The following is an 18661-nucleotide window of genomic DNA, read 5'->3' as shown; positions in this document are numbered from 1 at the left end:
CCTCCTTACGATCAGCCTCCTTGCGCCTCTCAAATCGCAACTAAGGTACCTTCGTAAATTACAGTCGTATCAAAGGGTCTTGTCATGATGTATTCGTTGTTGTCTTGATCGATGAGAGTGGCGACATTCTCGTCATCCTTTTTGCCTTGCGTGGTGTCCCTGAGTTTTCTGACAGTCTCGATAGATCCAGCCTGGTCAGATCCCAAGGCAGGATTGTTCTGGTGCATGCCCTGCTCAAGGTGATCCGCGTTCTCACGCACCTCTTGCAGCATTCCATGCAACAGCTGGTTCATCGTGTCACTCGAGTCCTCCGCGTCACCCGGGCTGTGGGAATGGTGGGGTGCATATGCCTTGTGAGCATCCTCAAAGTGTTCTGAGGGTTGTTCATGACCGAGATCATCGGCAGGATCCTTTTGAAGCTGAAGATGGGATTCCTTGATCGCGTGCTCGAATTCATAAGCAAGCTTGAGGGCCGGAGAGCGGAAGTCATACTTTGCCAGCCGATTGGACTTGTCGACCGTATTGGCATAGATCTTCATCATTCCGAATACCAAGCTTTCAAATGCCTCTAGATCTTCTAATTTTACATTCACAAGGCGAAGAAGAAGAGCATCTTTCTCGTTATGGAATGTCTCATAATTATTAAAAAGTTGTGTTTTTTGTAATTGTAGCCGGTGTCGATGTCGTTTTCCCTGTTCAAGAATGGTGTGGATCTGGCTGGAATCAAGAACTGGAGTCTGTGAATTACATTTAGGATCAAATTCAGGATTTAGGATTCCATGTTGAAGGCGGATCTTTTTTTTTTGGTGTTTTACCTGAGCAGAAATACACCACACCCAGCTAATGGTCATTAGAAATATAATGACAAGGCGCATATTTGGGCTTCTTTAACCGACAGACAGAAATGAATAGAATAAATTAAATTCAAGCAACCAAGAATGACAAGAATATTATTATTATTTTTTCAAAAATAAAATGCAAGATCAAAAAACAACAAAATTAGCACAAGGCGTAGAAAGTGAGTGTACAAGAGAGGCAGGCAGATTGATTGATGGATAGATTGATTAACATACAAAATTGCTGTAATTCATATTCCTTTTTTAGGATAAAAGAACATCCCAAAATTGTAAAGAGAATTTATATATATGTATATATATATATATATATTAACTACTCCCCCAATAAATTTTTGTTAGCCTTCTCCCCCCTCTTTTTTTTTATATACATATATATTATTTTTAACTCCCCCCCTTCTCTCCATTCAATACACACACACATCCATGGACTTCTTCCTCCTCCTATTAGTCCCCCCAAGGTCTATCCTGTCTGTACGCCCCCCCCCCCTAAAATATATAAACTCCTGTAAGTGTGTGTGTGTGTGATTTTCTAAATAGGGCTTTTGCTTAATCTAGACTCTTTTTATATTTTGTATTTTATTTTATTTATCTGCGCAGTGATGTTTATAAATTGAGAGTTTGAAATGTTTTCCTGTCTTTATTACTCTCAGCTATCATGACGGGACTTAGCCAAGCAGCACTAGCAAAAGGCACAATTATACACAACCTAGAGATTGTCGATGTACTTGGGATGGGAGGATATGGCCAGGTCTACCTTGGACGTCACTTGGAAACATCTCGACTGTACGCCATAAAGTCACTCCCCCAAACTGGACTCGACCTTCGCCAGCGCAACTTCCAGCGCACAGAAATCAGTCTCCACAGTCGTCTCTCAGCTCACCCTCACATCATCGGCCTCAAGCACGTCATTCGCCAGCCGGGGTGGATCCATGTTGTGATGGAGTACGGCCCTGAGGGCGATTTGTTCTCGTCCATTGCAGACAAGGATGTATACTTTGGAAACCACGACATCATACGCAAAGTGTTCCTACAGCTCATTGATGCCGTTACTTACTGCCACGACAATCACGTTTACCATCGGGACCTCAAACCAGAAAACATCCTCGTTTTCGATGGCGGACACACCCTCAAGTTGGCTGACTTTGGACTAGCGACCACTGACCCAATCTCAAAGGATTACGGCTGCGGGAGTGGTTTCTACTTTTCACCAGGTACATTAGAGAAACATCAAATGCTTTGAATATAACAACTAATATTTTTTTTATCAGAATGCCAAGGAGATCTTGCTCACCCTGCACACAGAGTAGGATATGCATCTGCTCCAAATGATATCTGGTCACTCGGTATTGTCCTCATCAACCTTGCAGCAGGTCGCAACCCATGGCGACAGGCATCTCTCAAGGATGAGACCTTTAAAGCATACATGTCCGATCCAGATCTTCTGTTCAAAATCCTACCCATTTCCAAAGAACTCCACACTATTCTCAAACGCACCCTGTGTGTCGATCCTATCCGACGAATTGAATTAGACGAACTTAGAGAACGCATTGCTCGCTGCCGATACTTTACACGCACGCCGGAGAGTGAGCGCTACGAACAGGCCGCCTTGGCTGCCTCGGCTGCTTCGGCTTCTCGCCGCATTCGTCCAAGTCTTCGGATCGTTCAGCCTGTCCACCAAATTCAGGAACTTGATTCCTTCCCACCTTCTCCACCATCTACACCTCGCACCCATCGACCTTCAATTCCCTGGAACACCTGGTCACCACCCATCTCACCCGTCCTCTCTCAGAAATCACCCACCCAAGACTCTCTCCTCACTGAAATGAGCAACCTTCGGGTCTAAAATCTCTTTCTATATACTCTTCATTCTTTACTTCTTTAAACACTCTCCCTTCTCTTCTCTTATCATTTCTTTATACACCTATGCTCCGTATTCTGTTTTCCACTCCATCTCTCTTATGTATATTTCATTGCTTTATTTTATATCTTGTCTATAGCCTTTTCTCTATTTATTTATTTAATTTATTTTTATTTTATCTATGCCTCTCTCTCTCTTTATTTATTCTATATCTTACTTAGTTCATGGTTTTCTTTTATGTTTCTATATATCTTTTATGAGCCTCATTTCATTGTATCATACCATTATTATTATTATTATTATTATCATTATTTCTTAGATATGTACAGCCCTTCAGAGCCCTTCCGTCTTCTTTTGTTTCTTTTGTTTCTTTCATCTTATCATTGACATGTACAGCAAATCTCACTTTCCACATTTCTTTTTCTTTTTCACTACAGCATATATATATATATTTCTCGTTTTCATTCATCCAATAAAAATCATATCGTTGGCATCCACAAAAAAAAAGAATATGATTATAATTATTGAAAGTACATCTATTGTAATTCCAGCTTATATACTGCAGAGTTCAAAATATCTCTATAGTGCTTTCTTTTTAGTGCCTTATGTCTGATTCTACATGAACACATCACAATCTTGTGACCTTGTGGAAATTATATAGAATATCATCTATTTTATTCTAAAGAATAGATTTACTACTTGTCAATCAATTATTAATTCACGAACTCACAAACTAACTCACCTACAATTAACCAATCAATTCGACCAATTGATCATAAAAGCATATAGTTAATAAAGTGCTTTAGGGTGTAACAAGAGAAACAGAATATAAAGAAAGTGGCACTCAAATGCTTTAATCGTATCACACACTAAACACAAGGTTCGTATTATTTTTTTAATAGAAATAAAGAAATAAGAGTGTATATATATATATAAGAGATCCAAAGCAATCAAAAGCCTCTTGTATAAAAGTACATATATGTATTACTCAAAGATAAAGAGGGGGGAAAACAAAGGAGTCTATTCCAATTTGAACCATGCGTGCTATCTTTGTTCTTTCTTTTATATATATTTTATCTTTAGATATAGAATGTAAACAGCCGTAATGTCACACAGATCCAAAGCTGTTTAAGTAAAGCTCGCTTGAACCACCAAAAGGTCGATCTTTTTTTATTTATTTATTTTATTTCTTTACTATATTTTACTTTACTTTTCTTTGCCTTCATTACACTTTGTATAAAATGCTTATAATTTTTTATTTTTATTTTATTCCTTTGGCTTGATACTTTTTATTTCCTTATTTGGATATACTTCTTTAGAGTATCGCTTGCCATATATATATATATATATATACATACAAGAGAAAATCTCTTCCACAACTTCGGATCCTCACATGATCTGGTCTCACTTTGGATTTTTGCTTTTATTTTATTCTTGCTTCCTTTAAAATCACATATATAAATAAATTAAATAAATTTTGACACAAATGTGTTCTATCAATAGCACACACTCAACACGCACGTGTACGCAGTTGAATTTGGGACCAATTAAAAGGACTTAATAAATAAATAAGAAAAAAAAACGTTCGATGGCATTGACACCTGTCACCTTCACTTAAAGACTTTCTTGATAATGCTCTTTAATGATATGCTTTTTATTCTTTTATTCTCTTATTTATTATTTATTTTTAAAACACAACGTTTTTATTCTATTTATATATATATTTTTTAAAAAAAAATGTTTAAATTATGTGCAAATATGTTTATACAATTCCAGTTGACATTTCTTTAAATATATATATATATAAAGAAAATTGTTAATAGCTTAAGACTCTTGCTGCTAAAATTATCCCAGTAAATTTTAGATATATCTATGTATGTATATCTGTACTTCTTTAAAATACACAAGTGAAATAAATGTGCTCATATGTTCTCGGTCGGAATTCATCAAGCCGTTCGCACAAACACAATGAAAATGATGATTTTATTATTTTTTTGATTCCTACCATTCTTATTTTTATTCTTCTTGTGTCATACTTAGTGTACAAGGTCTCTCTCTCTCTCTCTCTCTCTTATATATATATATATATATAACACATAATAAAACGGCCCGAACGGATCAGAACCCGATCTAATTCTTTTCCTTTTCTTTTGTTGTTGTTATTTTCTGAACGGTAACTTGGAAACACAGGTAACACTATCAGTAGAAAACTAGAGCAATCTAAAGTATTTTTTTGTCAGATTTTGTAAATACGCAAATAAACAAATAAACAAACAGAAATACGACATAAGACTAAGAGAATGATATGCCAAAAAATAAGATGAAGCCAAAAATATTATGGTTGCCGTGGTTACCAATGATTCATTTTATTTTATCTATATTTTCTATAAATACAAAATGTATAGAGCATAACATTTATCCATTGTCTGTGGACAATTAGTATCTGCCGTGTAAGTCGGTCGATCACTTGCTGCGTCATGTACAGACCTTTATTCTTATTTCTATACATCCTCCTCTTGTTGTACAGGGACCGAGAACATTGATTTTCTTTGTTCGAGAACACTGAAAATAAAAAAAAGACACTTTGATTTGAGTCTCCGATTATCTTCCATAATAAGCTATGTTACTTTAAGTACAAATTTGGATATTTCTTTTACAGACTCTTACTTGACCAAATTTGGACTAATTCTGTTATACTTTCTCTCAGACGGTTATAAAATATACATGTATTGCTCTACCAGAATCTTATTCATGATTATTTAGCTATACAGGTTGCTATTCTCTTTATTTTAGAAAAGACTTGTAATTATTTAAAATTTAATTTTATATGGAAAGAACTAGTCAAGTGTCAATCCCTTCAAACTAGGTTGGAACAAGTCGACTGTTGCATTCCTTTACTTTTTATTCCATGTCTCTTCCAACTCCATAATTCGCAATATTATTTAATGTATTTCATGTGACTTTACAGTGTTATTAGGACTACTGCAGAACAGTTCGTCTGGTTACCTATATCATCTACTTCAACTTAATACAAGACCATACACATCAGGTTTTCTTTTTTACGCTATTTTAGGGAAGAACTCATGAAGTTGTCCGGTGATAATATTTACTTATTTTTCTTTCATTTCAGTAGATCCTTTTTCCGAAATATACGACAAAATCATGACAGTTCGAACAAATTATTTGGATAGTGGATGGTGAAATTGGCATTTTGATAGTTAAAAACTTATTTTTGCTTTTTGTCGTTGTAATTAATTTGGCTGTTACTTGCTACTTGCTACTATTTCTCTTGCCCATTTTCTCGCTTGAATTGTCAATAGTTTTTTTTTTTCTTAAAAAAAAATTAAAAAGTTATTGTAGAAATTTAAGTCATTAAATTGTGCTCACTCTTATCACCATCTGAGAGAAAGTATATCAGATTTTGTCCAAATTAGAATTCAAAATAAAGAGGGGGGGAGGTGCTGAGTTGTGAAGGATATCGTATTACTATATAGATCAAAATTTGTTAAGCACTTTCTGTTTTTAGAAATTATAGTAATAAGGTGTGGCTTTTCCACACTGTAATACCTTATTTATTATAGAGTGTGATTATAGAAATTCGATTATAGTAACTTAATCACTCATCCATTTATTTATTTATATACACAGCAGTATAAATAAATGTATATATATATATATATATACTTTGTGCTTTCTGCTCCTGATGACAACTTGTGGTAGGTCTTGGTGATCTTCATTTGCATGTATCGTTTGGATCAAAATTAAGTGTAAGCTAAAGGGCTCTTTAAAACGTTCCAGGCCCCTTTCATCTTCTTCTTTTTAAATCTAACTCTCCATTCAATTGATCGCTATTATCATTATCATTATCATTATTATTAATATTATTTTGTTGTAACATCATCGTACAAAGTCAAATCAAAACCCCTCCCTTCCACTCCTCTCTCCCCCCAAGAAAATAAGATAAAGACACACACACACTTACAAAATAAAAATAAAAAGTGACCTATTTCCGGGCGTTCAACTTTCCAATAAAAGAAAAAAGAGAAAAAAAAATGGTGGGACAACTATAAAAAGCATCATTTCTTGAATTAACTCCAATGCCTTTTGTTTTTTTTTTTGGTATTGAAATTGAAATTGACATTGACATTCATATTCATATTCATATTGATCATGGCAATGATAATGGAAACTACAGTGGTAATGATATTCATTTATCCTTTTTTTTTAAATAAAATAATCATAATATTGATGCCATTACCACTATAGATAGAATTAATCTCAGTAGGTACAAAGGTAACGATAATAATAGTCCTAAAGAGCGTCATTTGTCAACAGGATACCAATTATGCCCACCTATTTCATACTGAGTAATAATAATTAAGGTGTCTGAGATAATATTACTGTTTTGCCAAGAAGGCAGGTATACATACTTCTTTGTATATTGGTCTATTGGTCTGTATGTCTGGACCGTTCACACAGTAATGATTGTAATCACAATCATAAATATTGATGATCAAAAGTGTCACGATTACCCCAGCTGTGTACGGCGAGATAGGTAATCAGACCAGGAGCAATAAAATAAATATCAATATTACTAATGTGTAGATGTATATTATATATAAATAAAATAAAATAAAATAAAATAAACCTTGAATGAATAACCTGTCCTTTTTATTATTACACTAATGCACGAGAATTGATACGTTAGACTAATACACAAAGTAACCGTACGTCAGTTCCATTTTCCCACAAATAGACCGTTCTTGTTAAAATCACCTTTTATATATATATATATATATTTATTATTGTATTATAGATTGTTACTAGTCTTTGTTACTGCGGGACACGTAGTATTTTAGATGCATTTTCCATGTTCTGTCTGTGTAGCTTTGTAATTTTTCTTTCTTTTCTTGTTCTTCTGATGTTCTCTAAAGAATAAGAATCTTCAATCTCAAATTACACAGGTTCACTTTACTCCACTCTACTTTGCTTTAATTTAACTTAATTTACTGTGCCTCTTAACAAACCAAAGCAAAGCAAAGCAAAACAAAAACAACAAGGAGAAACCCCCTTTGTTGCCTGCAGTTTGGATATCTGAAACTTGGAGGCACAGTATTTTTTTAATGCACATATAGATTATAGACCAGTAAAAGATAATCTTATGTACTAATGATTTATGTATCTCTTGTCTTTGTCTTGAAAATTTTCTTAAAGAAATTTTGTTTATTTATCTTTTATTCTGCATTTTCTGATTGAAACATAGTCCCTTAGACTACGCCAATATGCAACATGCAAAATGCAATTAGAAAAAAAAAAGATAATACATATTCTTGTATCCAAATGACTGTTACAGATTGATTATTTCGTTTCTATTTCTTCTGGTCATTTGAAATATAGACTAAAAGGTTATTAATAAGAAAAAAATGATCGAGTATTCCAAATAGTAAATTAAGCATTTTTTTTTCTCAAACCTGCCAAACCGCATTGTTACATGTATTTTGTACAAAATACTTACAGTATCTTTTCTTGTCAAATAAGAAGAATTAGATAACAAAAACAACAACAACAAAAAAAGAAAATACACAAAATCTGACAACAGAAACTCAATCAAATCAAAATTAATAGATAAATTATATGCTTATTTTATACTTGTTTCTTTTGGAATATGTACACACACGCAATGCACACGCACACATTGTACATTGCACAGTGCATATTATATACTCCAGTACAGTCCCCAAAAACAGTTCTGTCCAATGACAAACCCAAAAAAATAATTCACTAGACAAACTGGTCTTTTTGTAATGAGCCTTGGCGTGTGTTTTTATTAGTAATTATTTTTTTTCCCTTTGCATTTTACCTATTTTCTTCCTTCTCCCCCCAAAAAAAAAGGGGGACCCCTGCTTTGTGTAAAAGGCAGTAGTAACGAACAATTCTCATTACATGCACATACATTTATCCATATATGCTATACTATTGTTAATTTTTCTTTTCGATCTTTTGATTGATTTCGGTTATTGAGCTAATTCATTCTGATCGGCTGCTAAAATACAGATTTCTTACTTTTCACTTCTCACACACATAATTTATCAAAAAAAAAAAAAAAAAGGGAAAAGATTATAATGCTTTTTACTTTCGGACAAGCTCTCCGCTCTTTCACCCAGCCAATTTCCTCGGTTCCTTTCCGTCGTACCATGTCTTCAGTTCTTGCTACCTGTTCTCCATTCAAGTTAGCTCTTGTTCAGCTAGGAAATGTTACGCATGACATGCATGCCAATCTTGAACATGCTCGCACAATGATTCTTGTTGCAGCAAGTCGCGGTGCTGATGTCGTTGTCTTGCCAGTAAATGTCAAACGCGTTTAATTTATATAAATGACGAAATGCTCACAGCTGTATATATATATATATATTTGTGTTTGTGTTTGTGTTTTCTTTTGTAGGAGTGTTTCAACTCTCCGTATGGAACTTCATACTTCCCTCAATACGCCGAGCCTTTGTCTACAAGTGCTTCGGTTAAAATGCTTTCTGAAACAGCAAAAGTAAAAAAAAAAAAAATTAAAAAATTAATTAAATAAGTAAATAGATGTATATACTAACCTGAAGCTTATTGTTTTGTGTAGGAAGCTAACGTTTATATCATTGGTGGTTCTATTCCAGAACTTGCTGAAGACGGTAGTGGTGCAATCTACAACACCCTGACAGCTTACAACCCAGGAGGTAAATATATATATATATATTGTAGTATTTTGGAAATAGAGAAAGAAAGAAAAGAGAGAGAAAACTTTACTTGATAATAATATAAAAAGAAAAGGTTCTATTATTGGTACCCACCGTAAGGTTCATTTGTTTGATATTGATGTTCCCGGGAAGATTTGCTTCAAGGTAAAAAAAATAAATAAAATCTATTGTCTATAGTAATAGTATTTTGTAGTAACTGTAATTTTATTTCATGTTATGTTAGGAAAGCGAAACCCTGACTGGGGGCAGCTGGTTGACTCACATTGATACTCGTAAGTACAATATCCTTAAAAGGAAATCTGTCAAGAGAACTAAGAAGGTCGTTTTTTTTTTATTATTATTATTTTAACTAAAAACAAAACCCAAAAAAAAAGGTTATGGAAAGATTGGCGTGGGTATTTGCTACGACATGCGGTAAGATTCTTTACATATATATATATCTCTTTATAATAATAATAGTGGTAGTAGTAGTATATACTGTAGATAAATTAGTATAATCTATCAGGTTAATAGATAAATTTATATAGATATATTTTATAGACTAAAATAAATAAATAAGAATAAGCATACTAATAAAAAAATATTAACTCGATTTGGATATAGATTCCCAGAAATGGCCATGATTGCCGCACGCAAGGGTTGTATGGCTATGATCTATCCAGGTGCCTTTAATACTACCACTGGTCCTATGCACTGGGAACTTCTTCAGCGTGCTAGGTAAGCGTTAGAATATATATATATATATATTACTTTTGAGCCAATTTCCAATTGATGATTATTTTTTTATTACTATCAGAGCTGTCGACAATCAAATCTTTGTTGCCGCTTGTTCTCCTGCTAGAGACCCTGATGCTTCATACCAGGCCTGGGGTCATTCCACCATTGTTGGTCCTAGGTAATATATACATACACAAAATAAATATATATTGGTATTGACTTCTTTATGTTATTCTTTACTTTTTAATTGTAGTGGAAATGTTTTGCAAACATGTGAGGAAAATGAAACAATCATTTACGCTCACATTGGTAAGTCAAGAAAGGAAGAAAGCGGTTTCATTCCATTTTTTTTTAAAAAAAGAAAGAGAGTCAATTGAATATCTTAATTGAACTGGTGGTTCTACTTATTCTTTGTAGATCCAGAAGAGATCAAAACCATTCGTACCAATATTCCTTTGTACGAGCAGCGTCGTTTTGACATCTACGGTGATGTCTCAAAAACAGTCGATATCAAGGAAGGCAAAGGATTCAAAAGGGAATAAATTCCAAATATATCAATAACTGTATCATCTTATTATCATTTTTAAAATACAGTTCCTAGCGCTTCAAACCAGCTAACAATACTAGAATCAGCTTGTACACAACGCTTAAATTCTTCAAAGCTAATATATCCATCCCTGACGGTATCAATACTCTTAAATGTCTTTTCTACCATTTCGTTGATCGCATCTTGGGACATGGTCTCCATAATCGGGAACTTTTCTTCCCACGCCTTCTTTTTCCCTTGATCAGCCATCTTTTCCTTTTCCCATGATCGTTTACCACCTTTATCACCGTTATCACTATTATCACTACCAATAAGACCACCTTTGTCTTTGGGTAGACTGGCGGCTGGATCCGATGCGTTTCGGGCCTGTTCATCGAAATAATTCTCTTTTGCTGGGTAACGTCTTCTTTGTCTAGAGCTCGATGTTGTTCCGATGGTTCCTGTGGTTCCTGTGGTTCCTGCAGTGATAGCAGTATCTGTACTTGTTACTGCTGTTGAATTTGTATTTGCATTTGCATTTGCATTTGCATTTGCATTTATATTTCTATTTGAATTCTCTTCTTCATTTTCTTCGTCGTCTTCACTGCTGTCTTCTGATGCAGGAGAAGGAATTGCGACGTTAAAGGCAGAACTGACAGGTTGGGAAGCCGAGAATTCAAAGTTGTCGATCATTTCGTCTTCCATTGCACTTACAACGTCTCGTACGAGCTCCATTGAAAGATAAAAGTACGATTTGAACATGCGGTAGAGTTCATCGCGTGATATGAAGCCATCTTCGTCTAAATCGTACCCCTTGAATGCATCTTAATTATATATATATATATATATATATATATATTTGCTGTTAATAAGAATACATATATATATATATAAAGTTTTCCGCTTACATTCGATCTTTTCATCCAGATTGCCTTTGCAGAGTACACTGAAGCCACTCACCATCTCTCCAAAATTAATCATTCCATCCCTGTCTTGATCAAAAAAGGCAAATATACGTTCTGTGATAAGATTCTTTTCTAATCCAAGAGGACCAAGGCACTGTTCAAAGGTTTCTCTGTCAATTCCAGGTTCTGTCTTTTCTACTGTTGCCAATGATTTGAATTGTTCATAAAGAGCTTCTAGTTCCACCTTGTCGACTTTTTAAAAAAAATTGTAATAACGATAAGTATCAGTTTGATATCTTTAACAGATCATAAGAATGAGATTTCTTACAATGAGATTTGTCTTGGAGTTCTCGAATTCTTTCGTGAGTTAGTGGAGGTCTGTTTATGTTGTTTCCTGGATAGAATGCGGGCAAGAGCGCATTGCGAGGGTTTGAAAGTGGGGGTATTGGTATACGGATCTTCAGGAAAACATGTGTATTGACATGGCTGTTGGTTCCCTCGCACATCTCGCACAGATCGAAATCGATACAGTTTGCACACTTGTAACGTACCCCCCGGACAGGAGTTACACTGCATTTGTTGCAAGTAATTCCACCTAAATTAATTCCATGTCAACTACAGTATTATCATATATAGATATATATGTTTTACGCAACCAAAATGGACCAATACATACGATGGATAAATCCCTCTAAGTTAATTTTTTTGAAAAAATCAACCAATATATATATATATATATATATGAGTATGCAATTAAACATGATTTTTAGCTTTAATTATTTGAAAACTGCATAATTCTCATCTACTTATTTATTTAAAATTATGCAATATAGATATGTGTTTATGTATTTATTTACAAACACACCTACCTACCTTTACGCGACTGATTATCTGAAATCGCATGAAGTAAATTCAATAGGTTTTTATTATCGTCTTCGTTCCACTCTTTGAATAGTGAAGTCGGTCCGTCTCCATCGTCATCGTCATCGGTGTCTGACATACCCAGCAGAACAGGAGAACCATCATCCTGATCTTCTGTCATTCGTGAATTCCCAACTCGCAATCGACGGCGGCGGACATTCCGAGACCTTCTCAGCCGGCCACCTCGGGATGAGTCTAGAGAGCTTCTACTGGAATGGTTGTCAAACAGGTATGCTGCGGCTGCAATAAGTACAATTCCTGTCATTGCTCCAGATGCAACAATAGCAAGAGGATGAAGTTTTATACTCCATTTCATTAGGTAATGAATATATAATAGTCAAAAGCAAAAAAGAAGAAGAAGAAGAAAAGAAAGAAAAGAAAGAATAAAGTAAAGTAAAGTAAAATAAATTGAATTGAAGTGAATTGAATTGAATCAAATATATTTATATATAGATATATATATAGAGAGAGAAAGGTAAAGATAGAAACCAAAAATAAAATAAAATTAAAAATTAATGCCAAGCGTCTATATGTTCAATAATCGTTCTTATATATATATATATATATATGTGTGTGTGTGTGTATGTGTGTATGAGAGAGTGAGAGTGAGAGTGAGTAAATGAGAGTAAGACTTTAGAACTTGCACTGCCTTAATCAAAGTCACATTGCGAGCTTTCCTTTTCGCTGCTCCTCTCTTGTTTTCTTTTTTTTCTCTTCTTCTTCTTCTTCTTCTTCTTCTTTATTTTCATATACTTCTTTCTTTCCATTGCTTCATTGCTAAGAAAGCAACAATATATTAAATATAAATAAATAAAAAATGATTGGGCCTGAAATCCCTTCTCATCTGCTTCAACCAAAGCAATCACCCGAGCCTTCACCTGCGGATGAATCCTCCACTGTTTCTATCGGACCAGTCTTACCTCCTCACCTTGCCAACCGATCCTCTTCTGTTCCTGAAACTCAATTACCGTCGGTTCCAACAGTACCAGCAGTAGACACCGCTCCTGCATCGGATGACGAAGATGCCTTTTTACCTGAATTACCTCCAGATTTACTTGAACAACGCAAAAAGACCGAACCTAAACCTCAAATTGAAGATAGAAACAACAACAACAACAACAAACAACAACATCGGCGTCGTAGACCTGTAGGGCCTGCAATGCCATCCTGTCCTTTGAGTGTAGCTACTTATGAGGATGCAGAGGACATTGGACCTGTTCTTCCATCGAGTTATGATCCCGAAAAGGTATTAGCATTATTATTCAAATATATATATATATTTATAATTATTTATTTATAAATGTTTGGTATTAGATGGCAGTTCAATCTACTATGGCAGATATCGAAGAACGTGCACGTCAGAGTAAAGAGCAAATGGAAAAGGTAAACCCTAATGGACAAATTGACAGGATAGGTACAGGTTAATTTTGTAGGTATATGTATTTAATATGGGCGTATGTGAATTGTAGAAGGATGACCCATCTGGAAAAATTGAAAGACCAGAATGGATGTTGTTACCCCCAGAAGTTGATTACCTAAAAGCTGGTAAGTTTGTTTGTTTGCTTGGGTATTATAGAAATGAATTAGATGTATATGTAATAAAGACATTTAATGACACACACACACATTTATACAACCAAACACTTCAAAAAAAAAAATTATTGTAGCTGATTCTGGACGTTCTCGTACGTTCAATAACCGCCAGCTGTCAGACCGGGATCGTGATAATAGTGGATGGACCGAATCTCCTTCAGATAAGAAGAATAAGAAGCGTAAAGAGGCTAAGGATGATGTTCCAAGAGCATCTCTTGAGCAGGAAAGAATTATCAAGCACAATATTGAGAAGCATAATGTAAGTTTGTTATAAATTCTAATGGATTGTGATCCTTATTTTTTTTTTTTGTATGTATATAGCGATCGGAAAGACCATTGTCATTGATGGAAATGCACCAAAAGAAGAGAAAGGTTAATAGAGAAATGGAAGATGTCAGAAATCGTCCATTTGACCGTGAAAAGGATCTAAAAGGCTATAAGCCTATGGACAAAAAGCAGAAGAAAGAGTTTATGCGACAATCTGGTATATTGGATGATCGATTTGGCAGCAGCAGTCGCGGTTCATTTTTGTAAATAAATTAAAATATACAATATTATATATACACATACAATATAATTAAACATTCTGTATATAAAAAAAAAATATTAAATGATGGCTTTGATTGATTCACCGCAACTGGTGTGACTCGTAAGTCCTACTGAAGCGAAAGAAAATTTTTTCTGCTCGTTGGAGATATAAAGCCCAGTGGGATTTTACAGTTGTTGTTTATTGTTTTTTTTTTTTTCATTACTGTTTTCTTTACGATTTTGTATAATCTTTTCTTCATTCTCTCTTGATATGCCTTTTATACTCTTGGCGGCAAGAGTATAAAGGAAACCTGCTGTTTCAAAATTCTTTCAAAAAAAAAAGGTAAATATATATATATATTATTATTATTATTTTTGATGCTATGTGTATTTTAAAAGAGAAAGAGACTGATGACAAACATGTCCAAACTCAACTGAATTAAAATTATGTTGCCTAAAAAGACAAAGTACAAGTTATCAGCCTTGTCTGACTCTTTCTCTTTAAAATGCAAATATACTTTTTGCACGTATTTTTTCATATCAAAAAGTAAATACATGTATTTTGATTCTAATCAAATTTTATTGATTTATAGATATGTTATGTTCCTTGGCTGGTTCGTCTTTTTATAGCGAAGTAGTATTGGGGGGGTAAATCGATTTGAAAGAATTGAAGTCAAAAGAGAAAGAAAAGAAAGAGGGTTTGTGTAAGTAAATTCAATTCCTTTATATATTCTCTTTAAATTATAGATTATTTTTTTTTGGGTGGGGTGTGATTTGCTATTCTTCATATATAATATACATTACAATAAGTGTGTATATAAAGTACTTTACTTTTAATGATGATACGTAACGACGGGCGGACGGACTCGTGCCTGTACAAGCACATTATAGAATGTCGAATGTCGTTTTTACTGAAATTTTAAAGTACTTGATATTCTTATTTTTGGGGTTTTTTTTTTGCACTTAAACAAAGAGGAGTACAAGTTCAAAAAACTGATCATCTTGTGTTCATTTTTTTTTCTAGATGTTGATTTTTTTTCTTAACAATCAGTCAAAAAAATTTTGGTGTTTCTTTAGAATTTTAAATATATTTATATTTATATTAGAGATCTTAGATCAAACTTTGGCTTTGATTTGGCCAATAATATTTTAATAAAAAAAATTGCGTTTTTTATGATCACTTTACACATTTTATTTTACAATGAATGTAGTCAATATTTTTTTTTGTGAGGCATTTTATTATATAAATAATATATATATATACATATACACCTGTATTTTGATTGATTTATCCCCAAAAGTTTTTTTTTTTGCCATCAAAGTAAAGTATTCAAATGTTTCAATTGCTGATAAAATATATATAAAGTAAATACAAGTTTATAATTTTGAACATAGTGCAGTGCAGTGCAGTGCATACAGTGTTTTTACACATTAGATCTCTCTATATTTTTGTCTTATTTTAAATAAATAAATAAAAAGGAGATTTGATGTATTCATCTATAAGATCTGTCAATGAACCTCTTTATTTATGCATTTTATTTGGTTATCTCTTATTCTGTCTATAGAGCTTAACAAATAAATTATAGGTATAATTTCGATTGTAAATTTACACATGACAATAGATGAAGCCAAAAAACATAATAATCTCATTTTCTCCCTCTATCTATCTATCTCTCTTTTTTTTTTATGTGTGGTGAAAATAATTGTGATCGACCAATTGATTGGACTGTAAATCTTTGCCATTTTGAAAAAATTTTCATATTTTGCTGACTTTCTGATTGGGTGGCTAATGTGATTTTTTTTTTTGGAAAATAAATAAATACAATCTTTAGTTTCTTCTTTAGTTTTAATTCCTTACACCTCTTTTTTTTTGCTATCCATTTATATTGTCAAAATGAGCAACACCTTCCTGTTCACATCTGAGTCCGTCGGCGAGGGCCACCCCGGTAAGCACTCACTCAGAATCAATACAGAGCAAAGCAATACTTTGACTTTTTTTGCATATATATTTTATTATTTTTATAATATAATTATTACGCTTTATTTTATTTTATTTTATTTTATTTTATTTTATTTTATTTTTTATTTTTTTATTGCAAAACTAAATAATAACAAAAATAATAATAGACAAGATCTGCGATCAGGTCTCTGATGCTATCCTCGATGCCTGCCTTGCCCAGGACCCTATGTCCAAGGTTGCTTGCGAGACTGCCGCCAAGACCGGTATGATCATGGTTTTCGGTGAGATCACCACCAAGGCCAACCTCGACTACCAGAAGATCATCCGTAACGCCATCAAGCAGATTGGTTACGATGACTCTGCCAAGGGTTTCGATTACAAGACCTGCAATGTCTTGGTTGCCATTGAGCAGCAGTCTCCCGATATTTCCCAGGGTTTGGTCCAAAAGTCATTCAACATTGAGGATATTGGTGCTGGTGACCAGGGTATCATGTTCGGTTATGCCTCTGATGAAACCCCTGAGATGATGCCCCTCACCATCGTCTTGGCCCACAAGCTCAACCGCCGTATGGCCGACCTCCGTCGCGACGGTACCTTGGCTTGGTTGCGTCCTGACTCCAAGACCCAGGTCACCATCGAGTACAAGAACGAGAACGGTGCCATGATTCCCCTCCGTGTCGACACCGTCGTTATCTCTGTCCAGCACGCTGCCGAGATCGAGACCGACTACTTGCGCAAGGCCCTTATGGAGCACGTCGTCAAGCCCATCATCCCCGCCCACCTCTTGAAGGATACCGTCTACCACTTGCAGCCCTCTGGCAAGTTCATCATCGGTGGTCCCCAGGGTGATGCCGGTTTGACTGGTCGTAAGATTATTGTTGATACCTATGGTGGTTGGGGTGCCCACGGTGGTGGAGCTTTCTCTGGTAAGGATTGGTCCAAGGTCGATCGTTCCGCTGCCTACACCGCTCGCTGGATCGCCAAGTCCTTGATTGCTGCCAAGCTCTGCCGCAGAGCTCTTGTCCAGCTCTCCTACGCCATCGGTGTCGCCGAGCCCCTCTCCATCTTCGTCGAGTCCTACGGTACCTCCCAGAAGACCCCCGAGGAGTTGGTTGCCATCATCCGCAACAACTTTGACCTCCGTCCCGGTGTCATTGTCAAGGATCTCGATCTCTTCAAGCCCATCTACCAGCAGACTGCCGCCTACGGTCACTTTGGCCGTGATGAGTTCACCTGGGAGCACCCCAAGACTCTTAAGTTCTAAGTAACTCTATTTCTTTCTTTGCCTTCATTCCACATAAAAAAATAATAATAATATTATATTATATACATATTTAAGAAAACTTGGTACACATTCCCCTCCCCCTATCCTCCCACCTCTTTCTTTTTTGTTTTCAACAAACTCTTTTCTCATTTAGTTTCACCCATCATATCATCACGCAAATCCCCCCTCACAACATCTTCTTCTTATTTTATTATAATATTTTATACACAGATTGTTAAAGATTGAAAAAAAAAGAAAAGGATAAAAAAAAAAGAAGAAGAAGTATTTAGGATCAAGAAAGAAGAAGTGTACAGCATCTTGCTTAGTAACTCTATCTTTGTCTCTAATATATTTCTTTCTTTCTTTTTTTTTTATCTCTTTTTTTTTGTTTTATTATTTGTTTGATTCTATTTTCTTTTTTTTTTACATATTTTCTTTTTTCTCTTTATTAATGGCGTTCAACATCGTCAGCCGACAGTCATCCCGGTTGCAGGATGGGTTATAATATACACTTCTTTACCGAATTGTTCAAAAAAAAATTAGATCGTTTTGTCTATGTTTGTCTGTGTGTGGGAGGGAAATGGAAAGGGAGAGTTTGAGTTCTTTTGGTTGGGCTGGGTTTAGGTTTGGTTGGGACTATAAAAAAAAACCAAATTGTACTTTTGAAATTGTTTGTGTACAAGTCTGTGGTTAATTTACTTTTTTGGACGAATTTTTTATTATTATTATTATTTTTAGCACTTGAAAAATAGAACAAGAAAAGATATATCTATCACTAATAATATATGTTAT

At 34.6% G+C, this 18661-nt stretch overlaps 6 protein-coding genes across 6 annotated transcripts; 4 read left to right on the top strand and 2 right to left on the bottom strand.

Moving 5' to 3' along the window:
* Positions 1-29: 29 nt before the first annotated feature.
* On the bottom strand, positions 30-964 carry PHYBLDRAFT_178798 (hypothetical protein; the record flags this gene model as incomplete). The annotated part of the gene is made up of 2 exons (XM_018438043.1): positions 816-964; positions 30-737 (listed from the first exon to the last, which is right to left on the bottom strand). Exons 1-2 carry the CDS (start codon positions 873-875, stop codon positions 30-32), a joined length of 768 nt encoding a protein of 255 aa, XP_018298980.1. The 5' UTR covers positions 876-964.
* Positions 965-1551: 587 nt separating this feature from the next.
* Positions 1552-2436, top strand: PHYBLDRAFT_99386 (hypothetical protein; the record flags this gene model as incomplete). The annotated part of the gene is made up of 2 exons (XM_018444095.1): positions 1552-2068; positions 2126-2436. Coding segments are annotated over 2 exons (828 nt in total), but the record flags the coding sequence as incomplete, so codon positions are not given.
* A 6402-nt stretch (positions 2437-8838) lies between these two features.
* On the top strand, positions 8839-11371 carry PHYBLDRAFT_129453 (hypothetical protein). Its single transcript, XM_018429287.1, has 10 exons — positions 8839-9059; positions 9158-9256; positions 9338-9434; positions 9529-9599; positions 9679-9727; positions 9830-9869; positions 10059-10172; positions 10252-10350; positions 10426-10481; positions 10590-11371. Exons 1-10 carry the CDS (start codon positions 8910-8912, stop codon positions 10712-10714), a joined length of 900 nt encoding a protein of 299 aa, XP_018298978.1. The 5' UTR covers positions 8839-8909; the 3' UTR covers positions 10715-11371.
* Positions 11372-11606: 235 nt separating this feature from the next.
* PHYBLDRAFT_37167 (hypothetical protein) lies at positions 11607-13114 on the bottom strand (the record flags this gene model as incomplete). Its single annotated transcript, XM_018440087.1, has 4 exons — positions 12477-13114; positions 12280-12294; positions 11932-12198; positions 11607-11855 (listed from the first exon to the last, which is right to left on the bottom strand). Coding segments are annotated over exons 1-4 (894 nt in total), but the record flags the coding sequence as incomplete, so codon positions are not given.
* A 227-nt stretch (positions 13115-13341) lies between these two features.
* On the top strand, positions 13342-14651 carry PHYBLDRAFT_61981 (hypothetical protein; the record flags this gene model as incomplete). Its single annotated transcript, XM_018440884.1, has 5 exons — positions 13342-13770; positions 13839-13907; positions 13994-14069; positions 14192-14376; positions 14439-14651. 5 exons carry the CDS (start codon positions 13342-13344, stop codon positions 14649-14651), a joined length of 972 nt encoding a protein of 323 aa, XP_018298976.1.
* A 1853-nt stretch (positions 14652-16504) lies between these two features.
* PHYBLDRAFT_29416 (hypothetical protein) lies at positions 16505-18399 on the top strand. The gene is made up of 2 exons (XM_018439948.1): positions 16505-16591; positions 16773-18399. The coding sequence occupies exons 1-2, from the start codon at positions 16540-16542 to the stop codon at positions 17867-17869; spliced, it is 1149 nt and encodes a 382-aa protein (XP_018298975.1). The 5' UTR covers positions 16505-16539; the 3' UTR covers positions 17870-18399.
* The last annotated feature ends 262 nt before the right edge of the window (positions 18400-18661 follow it).

Source organism: Phycomyces blakesleeanus (genome assembly GCF_001638985.1).
Source record: "Phycomyces blakesleeanus NRRL 1555(-) unplaced genomic scaffold PHYBLscaffold_1, whole genome shotgun sequence".
Taxonomy (NCBI): domain Eukaryota; kingdom Fungi; phylum Mucoromycota; class Mucoromycetes; order Mucorales; family Phycomycetaceae; genus Phycomyces; species Phycomyces blakesleeanus.
Note: the sequence above shows the minus strand (reverse complement) of the source record. Positions and strands in the feature narration are given on the sequence as shown.

What these genes read in the sequence shown, in the direction of transcription:
- PHYBLDRAFT_29416 (XM_018439948.1), top strand. Translation starts at nt 16,540, where the DNA reads ATGAGCAACACCTTCCTGTTCACATCTGAGTCCGTCGGCGAGGGCCAC. An exon ending in CGTCGGCGAGGGCCACCCCG is followed by an intron (nt 16,592 to 16,772) that starts GTAAGCACTCAC and finishes AAATAATAATAG; the next exon opens with ACAAGATCTGCGATCAGGTC.
- PHYBLDRAFT_129453 (XM_018429287.1), top strand. Translation starts at nt 8,910, where the DNA reads ATGTCTTCAGTTCTTGCTACCTGTTCTCCATTCAAGTTAGCTCTTGTT. An exon ending in CTGATGTCGTTGTCTTGCCA is followed by an intron (nt 9,060 to 9,157) that starts GTAAATGTCAAA and finishes TTTCTTTTGTAG; the next exon opens with GAGTGTTTCAACTCTCCGTA. An exon ending in TGCTTTCTGAAACAGCAAAA is followed by an intron (nt 9,257 to 9,337) that starts GTAAAAAAAAAA and finishes TGTTTTGTGTAG; the next exon opens with GAAGCTAACGTTTATATCAT.